The sequence below is a fragment of the Opisthocomus hoazin genome, chromosome 1 (assembly GCF_030867145.1).
Source record: "Opisthocomus hoazin isolate bOpiHoa1 chromosome 1, bOpiHoa1.hap1, whole genome shotgun sequence".
NCBI lineage: Eukaryota > Metazoa > Chordata > Aves > Opisthocomiformes > Opisthocomidae > Opisthocomus > Opisthocomus hoazin.
Genome location: NC_134414.1, coordinates 103,572,742 through 103,595,412, shown reverse-complemented (window position 1 = coordinate 103,595,412; position 22,671 = coordinate 103,572,742). Strand labels below are relative to the sequence as shown.

Sequence of the window (22,671 nt, the reverse complement as noted above, 5' to 3'; positions counted from 1 at the left end):
CTGCAAATTTCGTTTCTCCGATCACTTCTCACAGAGCCCTTCAAATCACAGACACGCACGGCCTCACAACTTCAGCTCAGGAACTGTCGCGTACAGAAAAGGAAACACAAAATGGAATAGGAAAGAAAAACTTGCAGGAAAAAGCACATAAATGCCTGAATCGTCTGGCAGATATCACGTCTCGTGTCACTCCCACATGCCGTGATCTGACATGAGTTCAGGCGTTGGAAGAAGTTTGGGTTTCCTCCAGGAAAGCAGGCAGGGTGTGGATCACAAGAACACTGCAGAGCCAGTGAAGATCACTGCTGAGGTCTATCCTGCGCTGAGAAAACAGCTAGGGAAAACATCCCTTGGAGGTAGCAATCGCCAACACGGCAGGCTCGTATCCTTTGGAAGCGTAACAATACCGACGTTCGTGCTGAAACCCCATACGGGATCAGCAACCAACCCCCTGGAAGCAGTTATCAGCGTCCTCCTCATAAGATTTTCCTCCTCTATGAGTAAATGGCTTTGTTTGTGCGCATGAATTTGGAACATTCAACATCAAAGCTGCTAAAGAGCAGGTAGGGTTGGCCAGAAACCTCTGTGGTGAGCAGGAGTGCCGTGGAGAGCAGGCAAACTGCCCTGTCAGCCCCTGCAGGAAAGCCCCACAAGCTCACAGCCTTCAACATCCCTGCATCTCTCCCAGGCCCAGGTAAGAGCGCCAGCAGCAATTCTTTGGACCAGCCCTCCTTATCTCAGACGACACGACTAAAGGTTTGACGACACAAAAAAAGACCTGCCTCCAGCTTACACCACCACTTCAGAAACAGCATTACCTTGTGGCACACAGAAATGATCAAATACAGACTCCTGCTATAGTCAAATTCATTCAAAAATTCTGCAGTTTGCTACATATGTCAGCAGGTTTTATGCTGAGTAAAGAAGTTTCTTCACCGACAGCCAGCAAAAAGTCTAGTTGCAGCTTTTTCCTCCTGCCCTGTCTCGTGCACAAGCAGTGTGTGTACTGGCCCACTTCTGGTAAGGTCCTACTGCTGAAACCTGTGCACAACCAGTCTCCTCACCTGAACGACCACAAAGCTGCACCCCGGGGCTGGGGACCATAGCAAGAACAAGCCTGCAATTTTGAGCAGACATAAGCAGCAAGTTCTGCTTCACTGCTGAATACCTAATATTCTCAAAACAAGCTACATCTCAATAATGTCTTACACATTGGTGTGACTAAAATTTGAGTGCAAAATTTTTAAGTGTTCAGATATTCCAGAGGACAGCTCTGTAAAGAGACCTAGAGAACTGTTCATGGTTCATTGGCTAATTCTGAATATTTTTAATGGATTGTACAGATTTCTACACCTGGTTTTATGAAATACATTATATTCCATACAGACACGACGTCACCTGTTAGATGAATGCGTATCTTCTGCCCCGAGATGATGCAACAAGCGATCCCATAAGGCTCTTACCGATAACTTTTCAGAACGATGTATTCCTTGGCTAACTGGCACATGAAAGAGTTCTTGTTGAAAGACGCAGAATGCACTGAAGTTTTGCTCATAGGCCTCTCAAATCATCCTCACAGAGACACTAGGATCATACTGCAACAGAAGGATCTCCCAATAACACAAAGTTGACTGACAAATTTTACTTTTACTTTCCAGTGTATAAAATCTATTTTCTCACTCCTTGCTACAGAAATATGCCACAAGTAAAAAGCAATGGATTGGAAGCTAGGCAGAACCCCTACCATATAAACTGAGGGTAAAGAGTAAAAACGAGAGATGAAGTCTCAGCTAAAACCTTTCAAACACAGCAAGAATTTCGCTACATTCCCTTTCCCATAGCCAAGTACACTAAGTTAGTTACCTTAACTAACAGATCTTTTAAAAAGTTAAAAACAAACCAAAAGAAACAACAAGAAAAAAATCACATCAACTTTAATCAGTGCACTTCCACCTGAAGAAGCAAGCCTGAACACAGTAGGCAAAAAGAAAATCCTGTTTCAAGGAAAATACCATCTCCAATATTCCTGTATCATGCATTAGAGATCACTAGGACTGAACCGCTAACACTTGTATGCTGCTAGAAGCTTAGGCATGTTGTAAATACATTTTCTGCTGCAAGCGGGATATTGTCGTATCAGGCTACCTGAAAATCTGAATCTGACTAAAATTTAAACCAGTCTTCTTACATAACGCATTTTACATTTGAAAACAGTCCGCAGTCGGATCAGTTCCTTTCACCAAGGCAAAAGTCAGAAGCTAACAATGAGATCATAGCGAGGATTCTTCAGTCTTCATCTTTTTTGTTTGTCCATTCGAACCATGTTGCAGGTCCTGCCTTTTCTTTTTCTGGTGCTGTAACCTCTCCTCTTTCCTCTGCAGGTAGTCGGCCGTGTTATCAAATGAAGCCTTGTACAGACTGCTGTAGCGGCTCTCTGCGCCAACAAAAGCTGCAATTGGGCAAAGCAAGAACACGACACAAGTGTTAATTCCCTTCGCAGTCTCAGCAATTAATTCCTGTGCTGTAATTCTAGATAGTGGCATTTCAACTCATCCAGTGTGGTCTACCTGCTTTATTAAATATCAGCATTTACACTGTGTACGTCTGGTTTGTATTGGCAAGCATCTATCCTGCATTCACACAGGCAAGCGCAGCCTCCATTTTTAGACTAAAAAACTCACGCAGAGGCAAGCACCTGACACTGAAGCAAAGGGGGCACACAGCTCTCTTACATGTTGGACATCTGCGGACTTCAAGGCTTTTATTTTTTTTTAAGCGACTGCTGTTGCAACTTTTTGTTAGACATCCCATCGGAGTTGTTACCCAAGACCTAAGCACTGCAAAGGGTGTATTGCGACTTCACTGTGCTTAGCTGATTGGTCTCCTAGAGTATTAGCTTAAAAGGAACCCAAAGAAGCAGACTTCAAACAGTAATGTCTTACAGCGCACACACATTTCTAAATATTCACCCAGACACTTCTGTTACACCTTCTGCGAATTCAGCACAATATTCATCACACCATCTCCAAGACTAAGTTTTGAGGTATTTAACGGGGAACAAACTACTATGCCCCAAACCCCACTGAGATTGTTTCTGTAGAGAATACAGAACAAGACTAGCTAGCTAGGTCCATGTTTCTAAAAGTATTAGAGTGGTACCTGACAAGGCCAGTTACCTCTAGTTCTCTTTGTATTCTTACCTTTTCCCACTTCCAAGAATTCTTGATCTTAAAGGGCAAATGCAAGGAAATCCAGTGTTTGCTGGGGTTTGGTCCTAAAGCTAGTGCGCTACTCCACAGTAAGTGTACAGACAGCATCCCTTTGTTTCTTGGTAGGCAAACCAAGCAACTCTCCCTTGCTGGCCATCCAGCAAAGCGCATGCTTTTACTTTTGAGGGTCTTGCATTCACATAGTAACCAATTTACTGGCTTTTAGCCCTGGGAGAAGTTGCCTGCTGTCAGTCTGAATATCGATGCTACGCTCTACTTGATCAGTCTGCACTAAATCTTGCTCCCTCTTTTTCTGGGATCAGTTATAACAGAACATCAAACAGTTCAACGTGTACTTCAAGATTGACCTACGCATCTTAAATCCTACAGAATCAGCAATCAGGTGAAAAAAGCCTATAAAAGGACAATACACAGACATTAAGACTGGGTTTAAACAATGTAATGATCGCCTTTTTTAAAAGAACTAACTATCTTTTCAAGCACTAATTATGCACTGGAAAAAGTGGTCATCGAGGGCGCCTCCTCTTACTAATTAACAATAATAGACCCTGTCATCTGAGCAGTCCTTTCCCAGCTGCAGATGCAGCTGGATATCGTGTATCACAGTAATTTGCTACAGCAGCTAATTACGCTCAGAACTTCTTCCCCTGCCTGCTCTTCTTACTTCTCTGTTGCTTATTTTCACTCAGATCTCATACTTCTAATTGTCTGCCAGGCTGTAACTATCAAGTCTGCAACATCTGCATTCTCCCTTCCAAAGGGGTACCTGACTTCTCCTAGATTTCAAAGACTGTATCAACTTCAGGACAACTTAATGATCAACTTCATGACAGCTACACCCTAAACCATCTAATACTAGATATTAAGGAGACTTTACATCACACTGCACCTCTTCCATCTTTATGTATGTGTACTTGGTTTGCACGGCAAGGTTTGGCAGCGGTGGGGCTACAGGGGTGGCTTCTGTGAGAAGCTGCTAGAAGCTTCCCCATGTCCAACAGAGGCAATGCCAGCCGGCTCCAAGACAGACCCAGCGCTGGCCAAGACCGAGCCAGTCAGCGATGGTGGTAGCGTCTCTGGGATAACACACTTAAGAAGGGGAAAAAAACCCAAACCTGTGCAACAGTAACTGCAGTAGGAGAGAGAATATGTGAGAGAAACAACTCTGCAGACACCAAGGTCAGTGAAGAAGTAGGGGGAAGAGGCATTCCAGGCACTGGAGCAGAGACTGCCCTGCAGCCCGTGGAGAAGACCATAGTGAGGCAGGCTGTCCACCTGCAGACCATGGAGGACCCCACACCTGAGTAGGTGGATGCCCAAAGGAGGCTGTGACCCCATGGGAGGCCCATGCTGGAGCAGGCTCCTGGCAGGACCTGTGGACCCATGGAAAGAGAAGCCCATGCTGGAGCAGGTTTGCTGGCAGGACCTGTGACCCCATGGGGGACCCATGCTGGAGCAGCCTGTTCCTGAAGGACTGCACCCCAGGGAATGGACCCACGCTGGGGCAGTTTGCAAAGGACTGTAGCCCGTGTGAAGAATTCATGTTGGAGAAATTTGTGGAGGACTGTCTCCCGTGCGAGGGACCCCATGCTGGAGCAGGGGAAGAGTGTGAGGAGTCCTCTCTCCGAGAGGGAAGCAGCAGCAGAGACAAAGTGTGATCAACTGACCGCAGCCCCCATTCCCCAGCCCCCTTGCGCCGCCTGGGCAGAGGCGGTAGAGAAAAACAGGAGTAAAGTTGAGCAGTGAAAGAAAGGAGGGGTGGGGGCGAAGGTGCCTTTCAACATTTAGTTTATTTCTCATTATCCTACTTTGATTTGATTGGTAATAAATTAAACTGATTTCCCCAAGTTGAGCCTCTTTGGCCCGTGACAGTAACTGGTGAGTCATGGCTCCCTGTGCTTATTTCAACCCACAAGCCTTTTGTTGTATTTTCTCTCCCCTGTCCAGTTTGGCGGACACCTGGCATGCATCCAGCCAGAGTCAACCCACCACACTATGACCACCAAGAGCAGCGTGGACTGTAACACCTTTTTAAGGAAGGTTCCCAGTCTCCCAAAGTACAGGAGTGAAATTTGAATTAATCAACTCTCAACACATACTGAGACATCCACTAGCACATGCTGCAACCCTTCTCTAACCCGCAGATACCACTGCCATAATTTCAGCTTCTAAATAAAGTTGGGTGGCTTTTAAATACAAAAAAATCTGGAAACATAGGGTGCTTCTGAACTAGCACACTATGTACTATTTTTCTGGCAGAGACTGGGGGTGGGGCAGAAGTCAAGAACAAAATGAACCAGCCCTGATACCAATCAATTTCCTCTGTGACACCATCCAGGGTCACATCCTCCAGCCACAGCAAGCTTCAGATAATCTGCCTTGCCAAGACAGACCTGAATGGCCCATCTTTACAGCCAAGGTGCTCCTTCCACGGCTATTCCATTCTTACTGTCCCCACCAAACTTCTGATAAAGTGTCACGCCCAGGTAAGAGACAAGAAGACAAAGGACAGCGTTTGGTACCACAGCAGCAAGACATACTCCAGGAGCTGTGTCAAGGGGAGTTTAGATACATCCCTGTGATAAGTTGTCTGTGTGAAACAGTCATAATGCTATAATTTAGACACAAAAACCTACATCATTTTGCAGTAACAGTAACCTGAACACAATTCACAATCTGCACTAACTTCCGTACCAGATAGTGATGAAACTGAGAAAACTGAAGGATTAAGCGACTTCAACAGCCAGCTGAACTGACCTGAACTCTGATCTTGCACCTAAATCTTGTGCTTTAGCTGTAAAGACTGCATTTCATGGGCCTTTAGGCCAAATTTCTCACCTTCAAACACTGTCCAGTTGTCTTGAAGATGTTTTGACATCTTCTGTAATCCTTTGTCATCAGTTACAGGCTGGGAAAAGAAGGAACGTTGTTTATTATTCCCCATATATCATGCAATCTCATGTTTCACAGCACACTGGAAAATGCAATAGGTCTCAGACAAGTACAGTGAAAGAAGAGGAAGTGTAAGCCCCCCATGATCTCTTTTAGAGATCAGATGGCCTGAGTTCACATGTTCTCCTGGGGAAGCTTTGCAGCTTGAAAAAAATGGATTCCTACTTACTAATCTGTGAGGAAAAGGAATATCACGAGCAATATGTAAGGGTCAAAGAACATACTTAGAAGTTTCATTTAAAACCACTTCACAACTATACCATAACTAGCTGTGGATTTACAAGGACAACAAGTGGGTTTCCAGTTGTTTAATAGGCTATTACAGAGAACTTCATAGCACATCCCTCAAATATGACTCCCTGTTCTCAATGAAACAGAAAATTTCTTAATGTTCCCAGCACGTCTTGTCTCCCAAAGGATCCCTCAGAGGCAGACACAGGGAAGGCTGTGTGGACAGCATTCCTGAGCAAACCACAAAGGGATTTTGTTGTTTCATGCTTTGTTTGTTTTTTTAAATAATGAAGTGTAGCACGCAGACCGTACAGGCAATGGTTTAAATTACCGAGTGCAACGGCTGACAACCACTCCGCTCGACCCTGCCACACCAGATGTTAGCTTTATCAGAGAAGAGACTGGGATTCATAACCAGCTCTCAGCAGCTTCGCATTATACACAGGTGAAAGAAGCAGAATGAAATGTGTATCTATGACTTTTACTCAGTCTTAAGACATTTAGCTTTCATGGAACATAGTTTACTCCATTTTTGTTATGGACTCAAGACAACACAAAACAGTCAGGATGTTAGCATAACAAAAGTATCTACCTTCCACTGTCCATCACACGGTCTGTACAATTGAAGAGGAGCTTCACTGTCTTCCTGCAAAATCCATAGATCCCGCGTTTCCTCAAATGCAATGTCCCAAACTTTGTGTTTCAAAGAGATTTTCTGTTTGTAAACTAGCTGCCGGGCAATGGCATCAAGCTGAAAGACGTAGACTGTGGGAATACTTTTGAGAGGAAAACCTTAATTACCATTATTACCAAATCCACCTACAGCCGTCACTTGTACAGCAAACTACAGACACCCACTCCGATTCCAAACAGAGCCAAAGCAAAGTCATTAGGAATTGCAAAAAATACCCTAGCACTTCAAGTGCAGTTTGCTTACATGATCTGACACAGAAGCTGTAAATATCTAACACGTCAAATGGCTTTTCAAGTGTTACATGAAAAAAAAAAAAAGCCATCAAGGCTGCCTTTTCTTTAAAGGAAAAGGTGGTACAGGGAATTTCATAAGGATTACTAAGGATTTATAGAAGGAGTGTTGCACCACAGCATGCTGGGGAGGGATGAGGCAATGAGAGGGACAGGAAACCTTGACACGGCTAAAGAACAGGACCGGCACTGCACTCATCTCCACCTCTCCCACCAGCACTCACTCTAACAGCCACAGCCTCTACGAGCAGAGCTTCCTAACCTCCCTCAGACAGGTGCCCAGTGTGCCAGGCAGGACACCTCAGCTCCCTCCGAGTGCCCTACCAGGTCCACATCACAGCACTGTTCAGCAGCACTAGGCTGTGGAGCTGGGTATCAGAGCCTGACGCAGAGCACGGCGCGGCCTCTGGGCTCAGTGACAGGGCCACAGCCCTCGGCTGACACGGCTTCCCCTTCCGGGGCCAGTCTGGATGCCCACGCAGAAGCCGTGACGGGAAGCGGCTAAGGCTCCTTGCTCTGGCGAAGGGCAAGTCCACTGAGGGGACAGATTGCCGATTTCACTGTACAGGCAGCTCTGGCAATCTCTCCCTTTCCCATCGGCAAGCTTTTGTCAGGAAGAACAGCTTCCTTGGCAGGGTTAAGGTGCTGTGGAAAGAGAGGGGAAGAGGATTTATCCACCCCTACAAGACATTCCCCTGCCAGTCGGACTTGTAAGGTTCCTCAGGTCCTGGGCCCTTCAGCTCCCAAGTGCTCTCTCCTTAGGCAAATGCATATGTTCGAAGCCAAAAGTCAACGCAGTCTCTTCAGAGTTTTAAACTGAAGCTATCTATGCTGTGGTTTTAAACAGAGCAGCTGAAGCCATTAAAAAGGAGCAGAATACAGTAACAGAAGTTTGGCCACAGCACCCTGAGCAAAATGGGACCCAAAACACATGGGTGAGGTGCAGCGATTTAGGGAGACATCCCGAACACTGAGCAGACCTCTTGCACATCCTAGCCTTGTGCTTCCTCCTGTGAGGGAAAGGCATCACAAATTCTGCAAAACCGAACTAAGCCAGGTAACCCTCACACTCCCCTCCTGCACTCAGACCAAGTACAACAAGGACCCAGAGGCTCCCTGCGAGCCTGGGACACTCAGAGATCCACAGCACCAGGTACCTCAGGCTAGGGGAAAGTTAGAACAGCCAACAGGGAAAACTGCTCTTGCCTTTGCAGGAGCTTATGATTTTAACCATTATTCCATTTACTCTTACCTGTCACACAGAATGGCAGCATAACTACCTTGACAGCAGTAGGTTATTCTTGACACAGTGTATTTCTATTAGGAAAAGAAAAAGAAACAACCTTGTAATTTCAGACCATTTCCGGGCAGAAAATCCACATTCCATTTAATTTTTAGCCTTTAAAATCTAGCAGATGTCTTAATTTACAGCAAGGAACACAATTAAATTGCAGTCAAGTAAATTTTTGTACAAGTGTTTGCTGCTTTATGAAGTTTTCCACACTTCTCCCTTCACAGCCATCCAGAGATCAAATGTAAAGTTTTCAGTGACCTACTCTCAATAGACAAACTAACAGATGAATGAAAAGTACACCCCCTTCAAACATTCTTTCCTGCAATGATAATGGCAAAAACATCAACATTAAGCCTGCTCAGCCAGGACATCACACTAGCAGATTAGAGATGATAAACACAAGCCATTAGCTACTGTTACGTTTGTTAAAAAAAGAAGATAGTGATGCATAGCTAATATCCTTGCTGCATTGTTTCCGTGTTCAACCTGTGTCTTGGTGAAGCTGTACAAGGCAAGACTGCCTGAAGCCATTTTCCTCATCTAAAAATAAAAAAATCCCACAAACAACAACAAAAAACTCCGAGCCACACTGCTAATTTAGAAGATATATAGTTTTATCTGGGAGAGTCAGAGAAATACCTCTGCTGCACAAACTATACTACTTGAAATACATAACAACTGATTTGAGGCTCCTTGAGTGGGAAGTAAGAACTTGGGAGGAGCAGAGAAACTGCAAGAAGATGCCCTAGGGTGCTCTTTCAAAAGTACCTGTTATATAATGTGAAAGACGAAACTGCAAAGGCAAAAGGCTGCTTCTCAAGTATATTTTATAAGCAGCGATAACACCAGCACTGCTGATTAATAAAACCTTCCTACCAGAGAAGTAGTGAGCTATTCCCTTCAGGGCAGGGAAAATACATCTTCTCGACACTCTGCCGGCACAATTCAGATGCTTCCTCAAGTCCTCTTTCCTTTTATCGCCTTTCCAGCCTTCATCTGTCTCCCTAACATGACACTGGTCACTAGACAGAATCTCCGGTTCACCAGCTTAAGCTGAATTTGGGAGCACCCACGGGATTTTACCCTTTGAGCTCCCAGCTGATGTATAGGCATTGTCAGCGTGCCTGTCACGGAATTTTGCAATCAGTGTAGGAAAGCAAAACAAGCTTTACAGCTTCCAAACGTACAAGTCAGCAAGTTTAATACCAGAAGCTAACTATTTTGTCAACAGTACATGACACAACAACCAAAACATGAACTAAGTGCGGGAAAGAAAGCTAATGGTGTAAATACAGCTGAAAAACAGGGTTACACAGTGCTTCTCCAGCACGTCAGAAAAAAAATAAAATCCATTGTGTGATACAGTCTCACAGGACTCGATAGCCTGTTTGGACAGAAGAGGAACAGTTTATAAAAAACATTATCAAAAGGATGATACGTTTCAGAGCTCCTGGGAACAGACGGGACCAATCTTTTGCTACTCTGCAGAAATACTAAGCTATTAGTCCATATTTGGTACTGGGACCTAGGATCCCTGTTTACCACGGACATAAGAAACACGATTCCAAATACCATGTAGGATGAGTGGACTGAATCAGAAAGGTTCTCTGTGGCTAATACATCTAAATGTAGTTATTGCAGTATGCAGCCATTTACACTGCAGCTTTTGAGTACAACTGACAGCTCCTATTGTAAACCACCAGTGAGTTCTTTAGATATTTAAGAGAACAAGTCAAGATATATCCATCTATCTATAACACAAACCTGTGCTATTTATTTCTAATAACAAAGCTCTGCCTCTCTGCCTGTCTCATGACAAACATGCAGGGCAAGTGCAGGATGGGAAGTGCCCACCTACGCAGCTGAGTGCTTTGTCAGAGACAAAGGGTTCTCTGAACTTAAGTATGCTCTCCCACCCTCACCGGGGGAGGGAGGAGGAGGCTTTTTTGATTTGAACCAAGTGTTATTCACAGCTGGACAGAGACAAGAAAATGCATCTTCTTTGCAAGCTCTTTCCTTTCCATGTGTGGGTAATTTAACAACCAGCAAAGTGAATACAAGCCCCAGAGTAGTATCTTGTTCAAGGACAAGCCTATGAAATCAGTTAACTTAAGAGCTTCAAGAGCAGTCTATGATAAACAGATGTTCACTTGATACTCTCTGAACTTATTCAGCATTTGTATGACACTGTTATCAGCCTGCCAACACCTTAAAATTAACTTTTGATGTCATCTGTGAGAAGAGTTGACCCTATGAAAAAATAATGTACTGGAGCACTGGGGTAGAGTGGTGCAATTCATGTTCTGGACTTTAACCGAGCTTCTGTTGTCAAGAGGATCAAATGAGGTGAAAGCTCCAAAGCATGAAAAATATTTATATAGCACTATGAATTTAGAGAATTACTCCCATTCTAGTGGGAGAATGAACGGAGGATCTGCAAGCCATCAGCTGAAACCAGTGCTACACTGCTCAAAAACACTCCTACATTCCCAAAACAGACACATATTCATCATCTGCCAAGCAAAATAAGCACACATTTATGTGCTCACATGACCCACCATTACTGATGATTCTATTATCATTGTGCTTCAAGTTGTGTTTCAAGCTTCAGCGCATTCACAGTGGTTATCAATTGTAGAAATGAAACGCAATGCAAAAGAACAGAAAAAACACTTCCATCCTCATCTGATCTTTGACTGCCAGAGTCATTTACAGACAACCTACAAAGTGCTTACTCAAGAGATGTTCTTTTAAACTCAGACTATAAATGTCACACTAGGTTGTGGAAACGATCTTTGATACACCTGGATGCACAGCACAATAAATACTACCACCAGACTTCATCTCTGGCATTTCTAGCACTACGATGCCAGCAAAACACAACTCTCCTTTTCCCTTTGGTCCTGCTGGCCACTGAGACAGCAACTGTTCTGAAAGAAGTACATTTTGACAGCTGTGTAGCAATACAGCACCACATTAAGGTTTAAATCTGTCATTTATCTGTCTGTAGTCACTGGGATACTGCCTGATCACTGTTCCAAGTACATATGATCTCTGGGAGTCAACTGAATCTTCTGCACTCCTCAAGCGTCGTGCAAATTCAGTGTCATCAGAGGCAGATTCTCAAACACCTGTAAGAGTGGGCAGTAAGTAGAACTTCACAGATTCAAGGAACAGGCCAGCCTCTGGCTTCCAAGACCACTGTCAGGAGACACATACAGAGGTGGACAGAACAACTGCAAAATGCTGCAGGAACACAGTTAATTAACTGCTGTGTTATCTTTATTAACCCACAGTTTGTGGGTTTTCCCTTTGTCATTGCTTACTCACCCCAAGGTAAAGTACCTAAACACAGACTCTTTAGTCAAAGGGCACCCTAAATTTCTACAGAGAGACTCCATCAGCATAAAGAGTATCCTATGGAAGGGACTTTATCAGATGTGTTAGGAGACAAGGCAAGTGCTTCTAAACTACACTCAAAAGTGTTCAAAAACATTAAGAGAGTTGGAAATTATTTTTTAAATCAGTTCCTGCTTGCAGCAACAAGTTTTATTCCTCTAACATTTGTTAGTTTATCCAATGCTACGTTGAAGATTTATTATATAGTTCAGTATTTTTTTTATAAACTTGTCTGTAAGCAATGGAGTTCAGATTCAGCATGAGATGAAGCACCGTTCATTTACATGCAAGCCATCTTACTAAATGCTAAGCCAGTCTAAGCAACAAGTAGCATTTCTAAAATTAGTAATAGGATTCCCACTTCACAGCTAGTTGCTTACTAGTCCTCAATGATCCAATAAAACTAGAAGGCAAAGTATTTTAAAATAAAACCATCCTTCCCTCCAAAACAAATTCCTTGCAACATTATTGCAGACATGGATTCAATAGCTATCAAATCACGTTATTTCAACAAAGCACTCATTAACTACTCTTGAACACAAACATAAAACACTCTGGCTTTGAAACTCCCCAAGCCTCTTATTTCAAGAAGGCTGGAATACGTGGTAAAGTAATTTTGTAGGTTTGCCTCAACCTTAATTTTCCCTTCCTCACTCAAATCCCGCTGCACCCAGACTGTAAGAAGATACCAGCTAGATGGGCTTGTCACGTCATCCGGTACACCAGTTTTTGCTTGTGAAAAAGCCCAGCAGTAGCTACTTCAAAGATTTCAAGCACTATACTCAAGCTGAAATGAGCCAAAGACCTTGTGAATGTGTACGAGAGGTCTCTAGCTCAGGTGTGCTTTAAAGTACACTTTCAAGTTCAGGAGCAGGTTAAATTGTCCTTATAGATACTACCCAAATTCCTACTAACAGGAATTCTAGGCCAAAACTAGGATTTCCAGTAGCTAAGCTTTGAATGCTGTGATGCAAGTGGCTGCCTTCCTGGGCTTATGTAGAGACACAAACATGCCCATTATTACACCAACACAAACAACTTGCTGATGTTTTCTGCACAGAAGAAACCTTAAGTTGTCAGGTCTGTCCCTAGGAGTTTGGTCCTTCCATAACTGGGAATCCCACTAACAAGATCAGGCCAGCAACAAATCTCCAAGAGATCCCCAGGAATGGCTCCCCACTGCTGGGAGAGGCTGAGCACAACACACTTCAACTAACCAAAACCCCAACACCACACAAGGGAGGAAAAACAGAACTTTTCAAATCAATTTCAGCCTGGATACAAATTCCACAATGGATCTACCTCAGGAGCCATGCACGGCTACAGGCTTCCCAGTCACCTAACAACTGGGAGACAGCTGTGGTCTTCAGAGAAAGAAGTGTTTTTAGACATTCACACGAAAAACATACCCAGCAGGATGAGTGGTAAGACAAACAACTCTTAAGCAACTCAACAGATTAGCAGCTGGCTTAATATGACGAATACAGCGGGGACAAAAATGAATGCTGCTTCACTGCTAACAGGTCGCACGCAAATTCACGTGACAAGAAAGAACAAAACCAGAGATCAAGAACTACCAGAACCACTGCCCACGTCAGATAAGCATCCCAAATCACAGTAGCACCCCAAGTGCATACGTGTGACACCACTCAGGTACAGGCTGCAAGCTAAAGAGGGCTCCTGGGGTGTTCAGTTCTCACATAGGACTCATTCATTTTAATTTTGGACACTGCCCAGCCTCAGAACAACCCAAAGGAACAAGCTCCGGGCTTTGACACCACAGGGCAGTACTATTGCAGGTGACTGGTTACAAATGTTACAAAGCTTCTTTTTGCTCAGATAAATTGCAACTTTAACACTTGCAATTCTAAGTATTTTCAAACATGGGTGAATTTTTATACCTTTTTCATGTTACAAGATATTTTCTGGCTAAGAGACTAAGGCACTTGCATTTTGGAAACATTTTCAAGTGACAGCTTTGTCCAGTGTGCAGAACTTACACTCGGGAAGAATTACAAACAGCTTCTTTTGGTCACTGCTTGGCACTTATTAGAAATGCACAGAAGACACAGCAACTGACTCCTTTCCTGAAATCCTAGGCTATTGTAACAGTTTCTAGGTCTCACATAACTTCCAAACCCACTGACAGAATGGAAGCACTCATAACAAAATGCAACAAACACATGTGGGAGTCACAAGGATCAGGAGCATAGCAAAAGCACTAACAGACCTGGTCAGTTTTGGTTGCCTCAGGTCCACAGATGCTGCTTAGATGACAGCAGTACACTTCTTCCCCACTTTTGTACTCCCAAAGTCTCAGAGTTGAGTCCTGGATAGATGGAAGCAGACACAAGTCTATTACTAACAGCACCTCAGGCAAAGAGAGGCCACTCATGCCTTCCCGCTAAATCCTGTTTCCCTGAAGAGCTTCCCACAGAAGCTGCTAAACAGTCACTTAGTTAAGACCTCCAACTGACGATAAATCATTTTAATTAACATAATTTTTCCCCTCAACTCTAAATTATTCAATCATGCTAACTTTAATTCTCCTTTTGAAATGGAAATTGGGTAGCTGGAGGAGTGCATTTCAAGTCTGTCTCAAATAGCACAGTAATACATGTGCTCAGCATTTTAATGGCAATTCTTTTAGGTTGCCCTTCTCCGCCCCTACTCTTGTTATCACCCGAATTCTCATTTGATTTAGTAACCTCCTGGAGAGAAGCTAAACACCTCTCTGGAAAAACAGAGTCATCAAACAGCATTCGTTAAGGATGAAATACAGCCGCACACAGCACTAATGCTACAGTTGCTTAAAGAATTAGAGGAACAACAGACAAGAGCCTCAGGGAAGCAAGAGCAGCACCTGAAACCAAATGCTAAGAATTACTACGATCTTCACATCTTCACAGCAAAAGTTATTTGTTTCCTAAGCAGTTTTGGTAGTCTGGGAAACAAAGAATATTGTTTCCCTTCTTTTAGACCAACTTCATCTACTCACTCTGCACAGGTCTGGCATGACAGCAGGTTCTCATCAATTTAAGAAAAGAGCTGAGGGGAAGGAAACGAGGGAACACTCACTTCAGTCCTCATTCACGCACCGTCCAGCACTGCACTGCAATCTCTACATGACATGCACTTGACATACCATGAGGACATAGAGATGAGAACATAGTTCAGAACTAGTCTCACAGGCGAAAGCAAGCACAAGGGTGAGGAGGCAACGGTTTTCTCATCTTTTCTCAGTTCTAAAAAAAACCTAAAATCTGTGAATCCAAGGCCGTTAATTCTAAAAACACTATCATGGCAGACTGCCATAACACCCATTTCCTTCAAAGTTGTTTAAATACTCTAACGATTAAAGCTTGTTTGTGCTCCAAAGCAAGAGTTAATGATGAAGAAACACTGAGGACTTTGCAATTTCTCCATCCCAGAGATCTTAATAAGAAGCTAGCCTTGCAGTAAACACAGTAAACAGCGTTTATATGATCTAGCAATAGAATGGCTGAACACTGAACAGAAAGCTAAGAAAGGGAGGGAGGGAGAGAGCATGCTGGAAACCACAAGAGATTATTCCAAGTATCCCAAGGAATTTGGGGGACACACAAGCGAACAATGTTTTTATAGTCTAAATTTTCAAGAAAAATACCTTTTTTTTTTTTTTCCCCAAGAAATCGCAATACATACCCCAGAGGCTGACAACAGCAGATCAGGATAGTTGGGTGTTACAAGTATTTTGCTTACAAACCTAAAGGGAAAGGAGTCAGAAGTTGAACTTTCTTGCATGACACGCTGGTCTTTAAACACACACAATAAGAGAAAACACCAATTTTAAAGAGAATACTGTAACAGACAATCAAACAGATTCTACACATCAAGCCAGTTAAGATGAAGAGAAAGTATGCCTACAGTACTTCATTAGTATACATACTACACAAACTACTGACCTTCTACTTAATAGAAAAATTACTTCCCCAACTGCACTCAAGGAATTCTCCTGACTTGCTCCTGGGAGCACTAGCATTTAGACCAAAAAACAACAGTGGAGATGGGGGAGCATGCTACCCAGGTCAATCTTTCTCAGTTCATGATGAACATCAAAAACATGAATCACCAGATGCTTTTAAAATACAACAGCAATAACTCGGATTCCAGAGTACCACACCTCTCCCATTCCAGCTGGGGATCATTCAAAAGCAATCATTACAAAATTTTAAAACAAGTATGTGCCAATTTACCATCAGCATCTTACATTCAGCCAGAAACCTTGTTTTTCAGAAGTATGTAATAACGCTATGTCTACCGTGACTTCTCTTTCCCGAGTAATAAGCAACTTCTGGAGTTTGTTATTATCCAAGAGCTCAGCAACTTAAAACATAGTGACCTGAGCAGAACACTACCTGAGTGCGACAGTCTTGCTTTTGAAAATGGGCATAATTTTAAGGCCATTAAAAAAAGAAAAAGGAGAAAAAAAAAATTGAAGGAAGAGATCTGGTCACTGCAATACAAACTTTAAATACAAAGTAATACAAAGCAGCAATGGCAGGTGCATGCAGGCATAATAGATCCAGCAACAATCACCATGCACTCCACTGAAAGAAGAAAATCCAGGAGCGTGAAACACAACAACAATTATAACTGCTTCATATAATCCTTTGCTTGTTCATTCCTAATTTAAATACTGAGTTTTTGAACATATTTCAAGCAATTTACACTAAGTGCCTTTCCACTCTGCGGCCACTAATGAACTCTTTGTGCAGACACTATAGCCCCTGTTGAAAAGTGTCTTTCTGACCATCAAGTTCTACTCATTAGAAAGTACAACTGTGTACACAGTAGGTGGAAACATCAGACATGGCTCTTGTAAATACGCTACAGAAGCCAACCTGATCAAAGACTACTTAGATCTTTAACATGAGTAGTCTCTTGCTTTTATACTACGCCAATTCTACACAGGTTAGGCTGCCAAATGATGTTATTAAAATCAGACTGACACTCCGAATTAATTTGTGTCCCAAATGCTCTATTAAAACATCTTGATGGGTAAGTTTAGACAGGTTCCTACCCATATCTCAAGTTCCCCCTACCCATATCTCAAGTTCCCCAGTTAGACCATCTTTCTTTAACTCTTGTTTCTGATACAGTAAGTCGACTGCGCCACGTTGCATCATCTTACAGAATAACGTGCTGGGAAGGGTGTTGTTATCCCCAAGTAACTCAGAAGCCGGACAAGCAGAATTACGTGTTCTTTGCCCTACGCAGGGCCACGTCTTCTCTGCTACCTTGTCACCGTGAACTTCAAAATGTAGCAGCGATCACATTAAAAAAACTTGCACAATCCCACTACCTTACTCAAAAACTCTGACAACTGACAACAAAAAACCTCCAAAATCCAACAAAACCATGTAGAGATGGGAGGCAAACTCAAGACTTCGAAAATACCTCAATTAACAGACACTTTAAGCAGCAAAATGTAGAGGGAAAAGTCTTTTTAAAAAGTCTATTTGCCATCTGAGTCTTCTTCACGGGAAAGGACAACTGAGAAGGGAAAGTACAGTCCCTCCTGTAGGCTGAAAAGGAAGTCCTGATAAACTGGGCAGAAGACAACTCCTACTGCTATACCAAAAGAACTATCGGTCTTCTATTAAGTCAGAGCACATCCAAATCGCAACGGTATAAGCAGGCAGGTCGCTCTGCTGCCTTCCACTCTACAGATCACTGGAACCAGATGGACCTTCACGATGGAAGGAAGCAAGGAACGGAGCAGGGAAGGGGTGAAGTGCTACACACAATAACTTTTGCACACAAACTTACTCTCTGTGTCCCAGACAGAAAGACACGATAATATAAGGAGCCTTTGCCAAGCTGACTCTGATCTTCTCATCTCTGTCTGCAGTCAGGATATACTGGTCATCAGGACTCAATGTCTGTTGGTAAATGGAGAGTTTTAGTGCCCAGCAGTTCAATGTTTGTTTTAATAGAATTCTTCCTAACCGGAAGGAAAAGAGATAAGCAGTAAACTGTGTCTCTCCTGACTCTGAATGTCAGGTGTAAGCATTAATTAGGTGGAAGCATCAGTCTTTATGACAGTAACTTTCTTGATCACTAAGACAAGCGACACTGACTACTGGGTCCAGTGAAAGCCACTGAGCTCCAACGGTACAGCAGAAATCCCACTGCATCTTAAAAAGAAAGACACATCACACTGAAGAGCTCAACTGACACGACAGACTGGGTGAATTCCCATATATGTTCCATCACCAAGTCTTCTACTACTGTAACATGACGACTTTTTGAACACCCACACAACTAGAATGGATAACCCTTTCGTAAGCTTGTTTCCTCACCAAACTCTGCAGACACAAACTCAGTAGGAAGAGATCCAGACCACATACTTCATTTACATAAAAAAAGAACTCCCAAATCTGGGACAAGAGAGACGGTGAAAGACCCAAACACAAGCAGGAATGCAGGTTTGTACACTAACTACACGGAGCCACATACTTACCACATCCAATACCAGAGACACGTGACCCAGCTCAAGTTTTCCATCTGCTTGGGGTTCTGTTATTGAGTAAGAATAGACATCGCCAGACTTGTCTGCAACCAGAATCTTATCTTCTGCAGCTGTAATAATCAGGGAAGTGCACCTCCTGTTCACAGACCTAAAAGAAAAATAGCAGAGTTTGAACAGCTCTGGATGGCAGCTTCAGCAAGTCTGGATTCAGACCCAGTTAAACAAGCCAATTGAGTGGACAAAAAGCTCTCAGATGCAACATTCTTGAAATGCAGCAATGAGAATAATGCTAAGGGAGGGTATGGGGCCAAACTAGGACTTCTGAGACCTATTAAATGACTAAATTGTGTAATAGCAAACACCCATGGGGGTGAGAGAAAGAGAGCAGAGACCATTAAAGCTGCATGCCCACATTTTGCTTAGGTACTTTCTCAATTCAGCATTTTGCCTAGGCAGCCTGCTAGTACTCTAAAGAAAACTTGTAGGCTTTCTTGCACTCTCCTCAACAAAAATACAAGTTAAACACGTAGAAAAGAGAAGGCAAGATAGGAGCTCTCCTCGTCAAAGTCCTTTGCAGCAACGCATCTAAAAAAACTGTGTTTAAACTACTTCTCCAGTTGCCACTTCGTACTGTAAAATGAAGCCCTTCCCTGCGAGCCTCAGGGACTCTTCCTCCTCACATCCAGAGTCAGAGACACACAGTCTCAGGGTACCCTGTCCAGGCAAAGCCCTGAACTTGAATTCTGACTTTCCCTCATCATCTGCCAGTATCTTATAGTTCCAGTTGCCAGTGTAGCAGGTAACAGTTTTCTTAAAACTTTTCAGATAAATGTAAGGACCGTATATGTCAGAAAAAGTTTTAAAAAAGGTTTAATCACTTAGCCTGTAGAATGCTTCTGCAACTTAACAGCTATTGTTATTACTGTTAGTCTTTTACTAACACCTCTTTTCCACACCCCTCTACGTCCTGTGTGTTAATACATGACTGTGGACACCGGGGGTCATAGGGAACAGACATTTCTATTCACCTACTCTGAAATTCGGTGACCATCTGGAGCCAGAGAACAACATACTGTACTTCAGGTAGGAAGACAGTAACTTCAACACTTGTTAGTGACTGTTCAAAGGAACACCGTAACAACGGGAAAATGTACAGGACAAGAATGCCTACTAAGACATTGCAGGCTCAGGCAACACAGTTCCAAAATTGGTTACCTTGCCAACAAGAAGTCGTCTTGCGCCAAGTTCATTGTGCTGCCTTTGATCTTAAACACAAAGATTAAGAAGTTCCCCTGGTCCGAAATCAGCTAACTACAAAAGCTAGCACAACGTGAAACCTTTTATACAGCTTGCCACAAAACACCAACACAAATTACATAGCTCAACCTTGGCATTCTTTTTTTCATGCAGAGACCCTTTTGCCTGTATTCCCAGTTTCCTAATAGGAGGCAGTGACATTCCCAAGAAATCCAGCTGTAGTCCTAGTTGATCTTTTAGCAGAAAACTGAAACATCAAACAGTAATTCAACGGCATACTACACACAAGACACACAGGGCAGGGCAGCAGGGAAGGCAGAATGCAGAATGAACACAATTTGCCACTTTTGGTTTCGTTGGCGATTACTTACTCACTACCGCATTGGTTAACCCACCAAAGGTCCATCCTGTACCCCCACCCACACAGCCAACCTGACAGAGACTCCGTTTTGTTCTGTGAGGAGGGCCTCACATTTGTCAGAGCCCACCAGAAGCCGAGACGTCACGTGCTGAGATACTTTCTCAGGAAGTCCTTCATGGTCCTCTTTTTTACAGACAATTGTCACAAGCAGCAGCAGAAAACTTGTAACTGGAGGACCTCTGGTGGACAGCTACCGACTGTTTTTTCTAAGAGGACAGTACTACAGAAGGGAAACACTTGGCAGCTTCTCTAAAGATATGCTTTTAGAGAAGCTGACAAACTCCCCAAAACATCATCTCCTCTAAATCAACTGGTACAAACAGTGCACTCACTAAACTACTCAGTATTGCTCTTACAGGTGCAACCTCAGTGTTCACTAGGAGTGGGTAAAGTTTCAGTTCTCAAAGATGCAAATACTGTCTTTCAGAATAAGAAAAGAATTATGTTTTCCTTGGCCAATGATATAAACATCTGCATTCCCATTCTTGGTGTGGGGCATACCATGCATCACTCCTTGACAAATACCTTTGAATTCCCAAGAACACGAAGTCATTAAGTTTAAGCATGTACGGGGGGGGGGGGGGGGAAGCTTAGCAACAACAAATGGCAGCATCCCAAGTTCCACTATTTTATAACTCTAAATTAATCAGCCATAACTCCATAATAACGTGACATGCAACATCCTGCTTCCTTACCTGATGCTAACACATTTCCAGGAAGGCTTTGTATGGAACAAGATCAGACGTTTGCAGTTATCTGTCAAGGCAAAATAATCTCCTGATGGGGAGAAGGCAAAAGCTAGGATGTCATCACTTCCTTTATCTATCGGTTTTCCATCCTGTCTAATAGAGAGAAGGGTAACAACAGTTCACAACCTGAGATCTACTGAAATCCTTAAGAAGAGAAAGCTGTTCTCACACCACCAAGAAGGAGCATAAAGAACAAAGTACAGCGCTAAAAGTTGTCTTTGTGCTTAAAATGTTGGGCCAACTTGAACATTAATGCAAAGAAAAAGGCCCCTGCTGTAAGACCTAAGCCTGCATTATTACCTGCTTATAAAAACCCACCAGGGTTTGTGCTAGCAGATCTTGACACAGATTTAGGGGAAAACAGAAAAACTGGCTACAGGTAAAACAGTGTCCAGAGGTTGAATTTAAACTAAGAAAAATACTTTTTCGGGTTTCGAAATCTCATGACTTAGAGAACAGACCTGAAGGAGGAGTTATGTAACTCATTTGTCAGTTTTTTCTTAACTGTCTTAGATAGTCTAATAAAAAATGCAGCATTTTTCCATAAATGTCTTGAACAAGAAGAATCATACAGAATCACTGATTATACTACCGGTGTTTCTGTAAACAAGACAAAGGTGTACAGTCTTCCCTCTGGGATGAAACAGAAAAAAAAAAAACCAAAAAAACCATACATATATATCCTTCAGGGTTAGCAAAATCAACCCAGCCATCACCTGATCCACGAGTCACCCCGCGACTTTCTTTTATTATCCTCGCTGCCATGTTACCTCACGAGGAGATGCACCCTCTAGGAAAACAGCAGATTGCCTAAGTAGATTTCCTCACCCTTTATTTCCTAAGGCCGCCTTCTCCGCGTTGACGCAATCGTACACGAAGAGACTATCATCACTGCAAATAAAAAAAAAGGAAACACAGAATAAAACCATTGGAACTAGAACAGCTACGAGCTTAACCACAAAAAGTGCCAACTCTTTCATAACACGCCGTTGTTTTGCAGTTATTTGCACATTTGACCCCTCACTGGGGGAACCACCCCTGCGAAATGGGCTCCCAGATACAAGAGGAGTTTAAAAACCTTGGGCTACACACACATGCCAGAAAAAAAAAAAAAAAAGATAAAAACCCGACGAAGTTGTCATTGTTGGTAAAGTAATCGTGATACTTTATTTTCGCCAGGCCTGACGTGTTTGCCACCGGCGCACACCGGCGGCGTGCCTCTGGCAGCACACAGCCGTCCCAGCACACCGTCAGGACCTGCAGGCCTCAAAGCGATATTTCAGCAATAGCCGACGCGCCCCAGGAGTCCCCCCAGGCCCCGCCGGCCTCTCCCGAAGGGCGGGAGCAGGCAGAGCCCCCTCCGCGCTCCCGCCGCCTCCCCGGGCCGCCAGCAGGGCCTCGCCAATCCCCGGGCGGAAGCGGCAGCGCAGCGAGCACCCAGCACCGACCCGGCCTCCCGGCACCGCGCCGCCAGCAACCGGCTGCCGCCGCCGACGGCCACCAGCGCCCCGCGGAGCAACAGCGCCGGACCGGGGACGCGCCCGCCGCCGCCGCCGCCCTCCATATGCGTCAACAGTGCCGCCACGTGCGCTCACGCGTCGGGCGCACGGGACGGGCGTCGCCGCGCCGAGCGATGACGC

The 22,671-nt window shown here is 43.7% G+C and overlaps 1 protein-coding gene across 2 annotated transcripts; it reads right to left on the bottom strand.

The window, feature by feature from the left end:
* Positions 1–1,919: 1,919 nt before the first annotated feature.
* WDR4 (WDR4 tRNA N7-guanosine methyltransferase non-catalytic subunit) lies at positions 1,920–22,610 on the bottom strand. Of its 2 annotated transcripts, XM_075431426.1 has the most exons (11): positions 22,480–22,610; positions 21,860–21,922; positions 20,978–21,124; positions 18,596–18,752; positions 17,902–18,014; positions 15,775–15,835; positions 14,321–14,419; positions 8,650–8,714; positions 7,006–7,189; positions 6,069–6,138; positions 1,920–2,449 (listed from the first exon to the last, which is right to left on the bottom strand). In XM_075431426.1, the coding sequence occupies exons 1-11, from the start codon at positions 22,593–22,595 to the stop codon at positions 2,271–2,273; spliced, it is 1,254 nt and encodes a 417-aa protein (XP_075287541.1). In that variant the 5' UTR covers positions 22,596–22,610; the 3' UTR covers positions 1,920–2,270. The 2 variants fall into 2 exon arrangements, with proteins under 2 accessions (XP_075287541.1, XP_075287551.1); XM_075431436.1 differs by lacking the exon at positions 14,321–14,419.
* Positions 22,611–22,671: the final 61 nt, after the last annotated feature.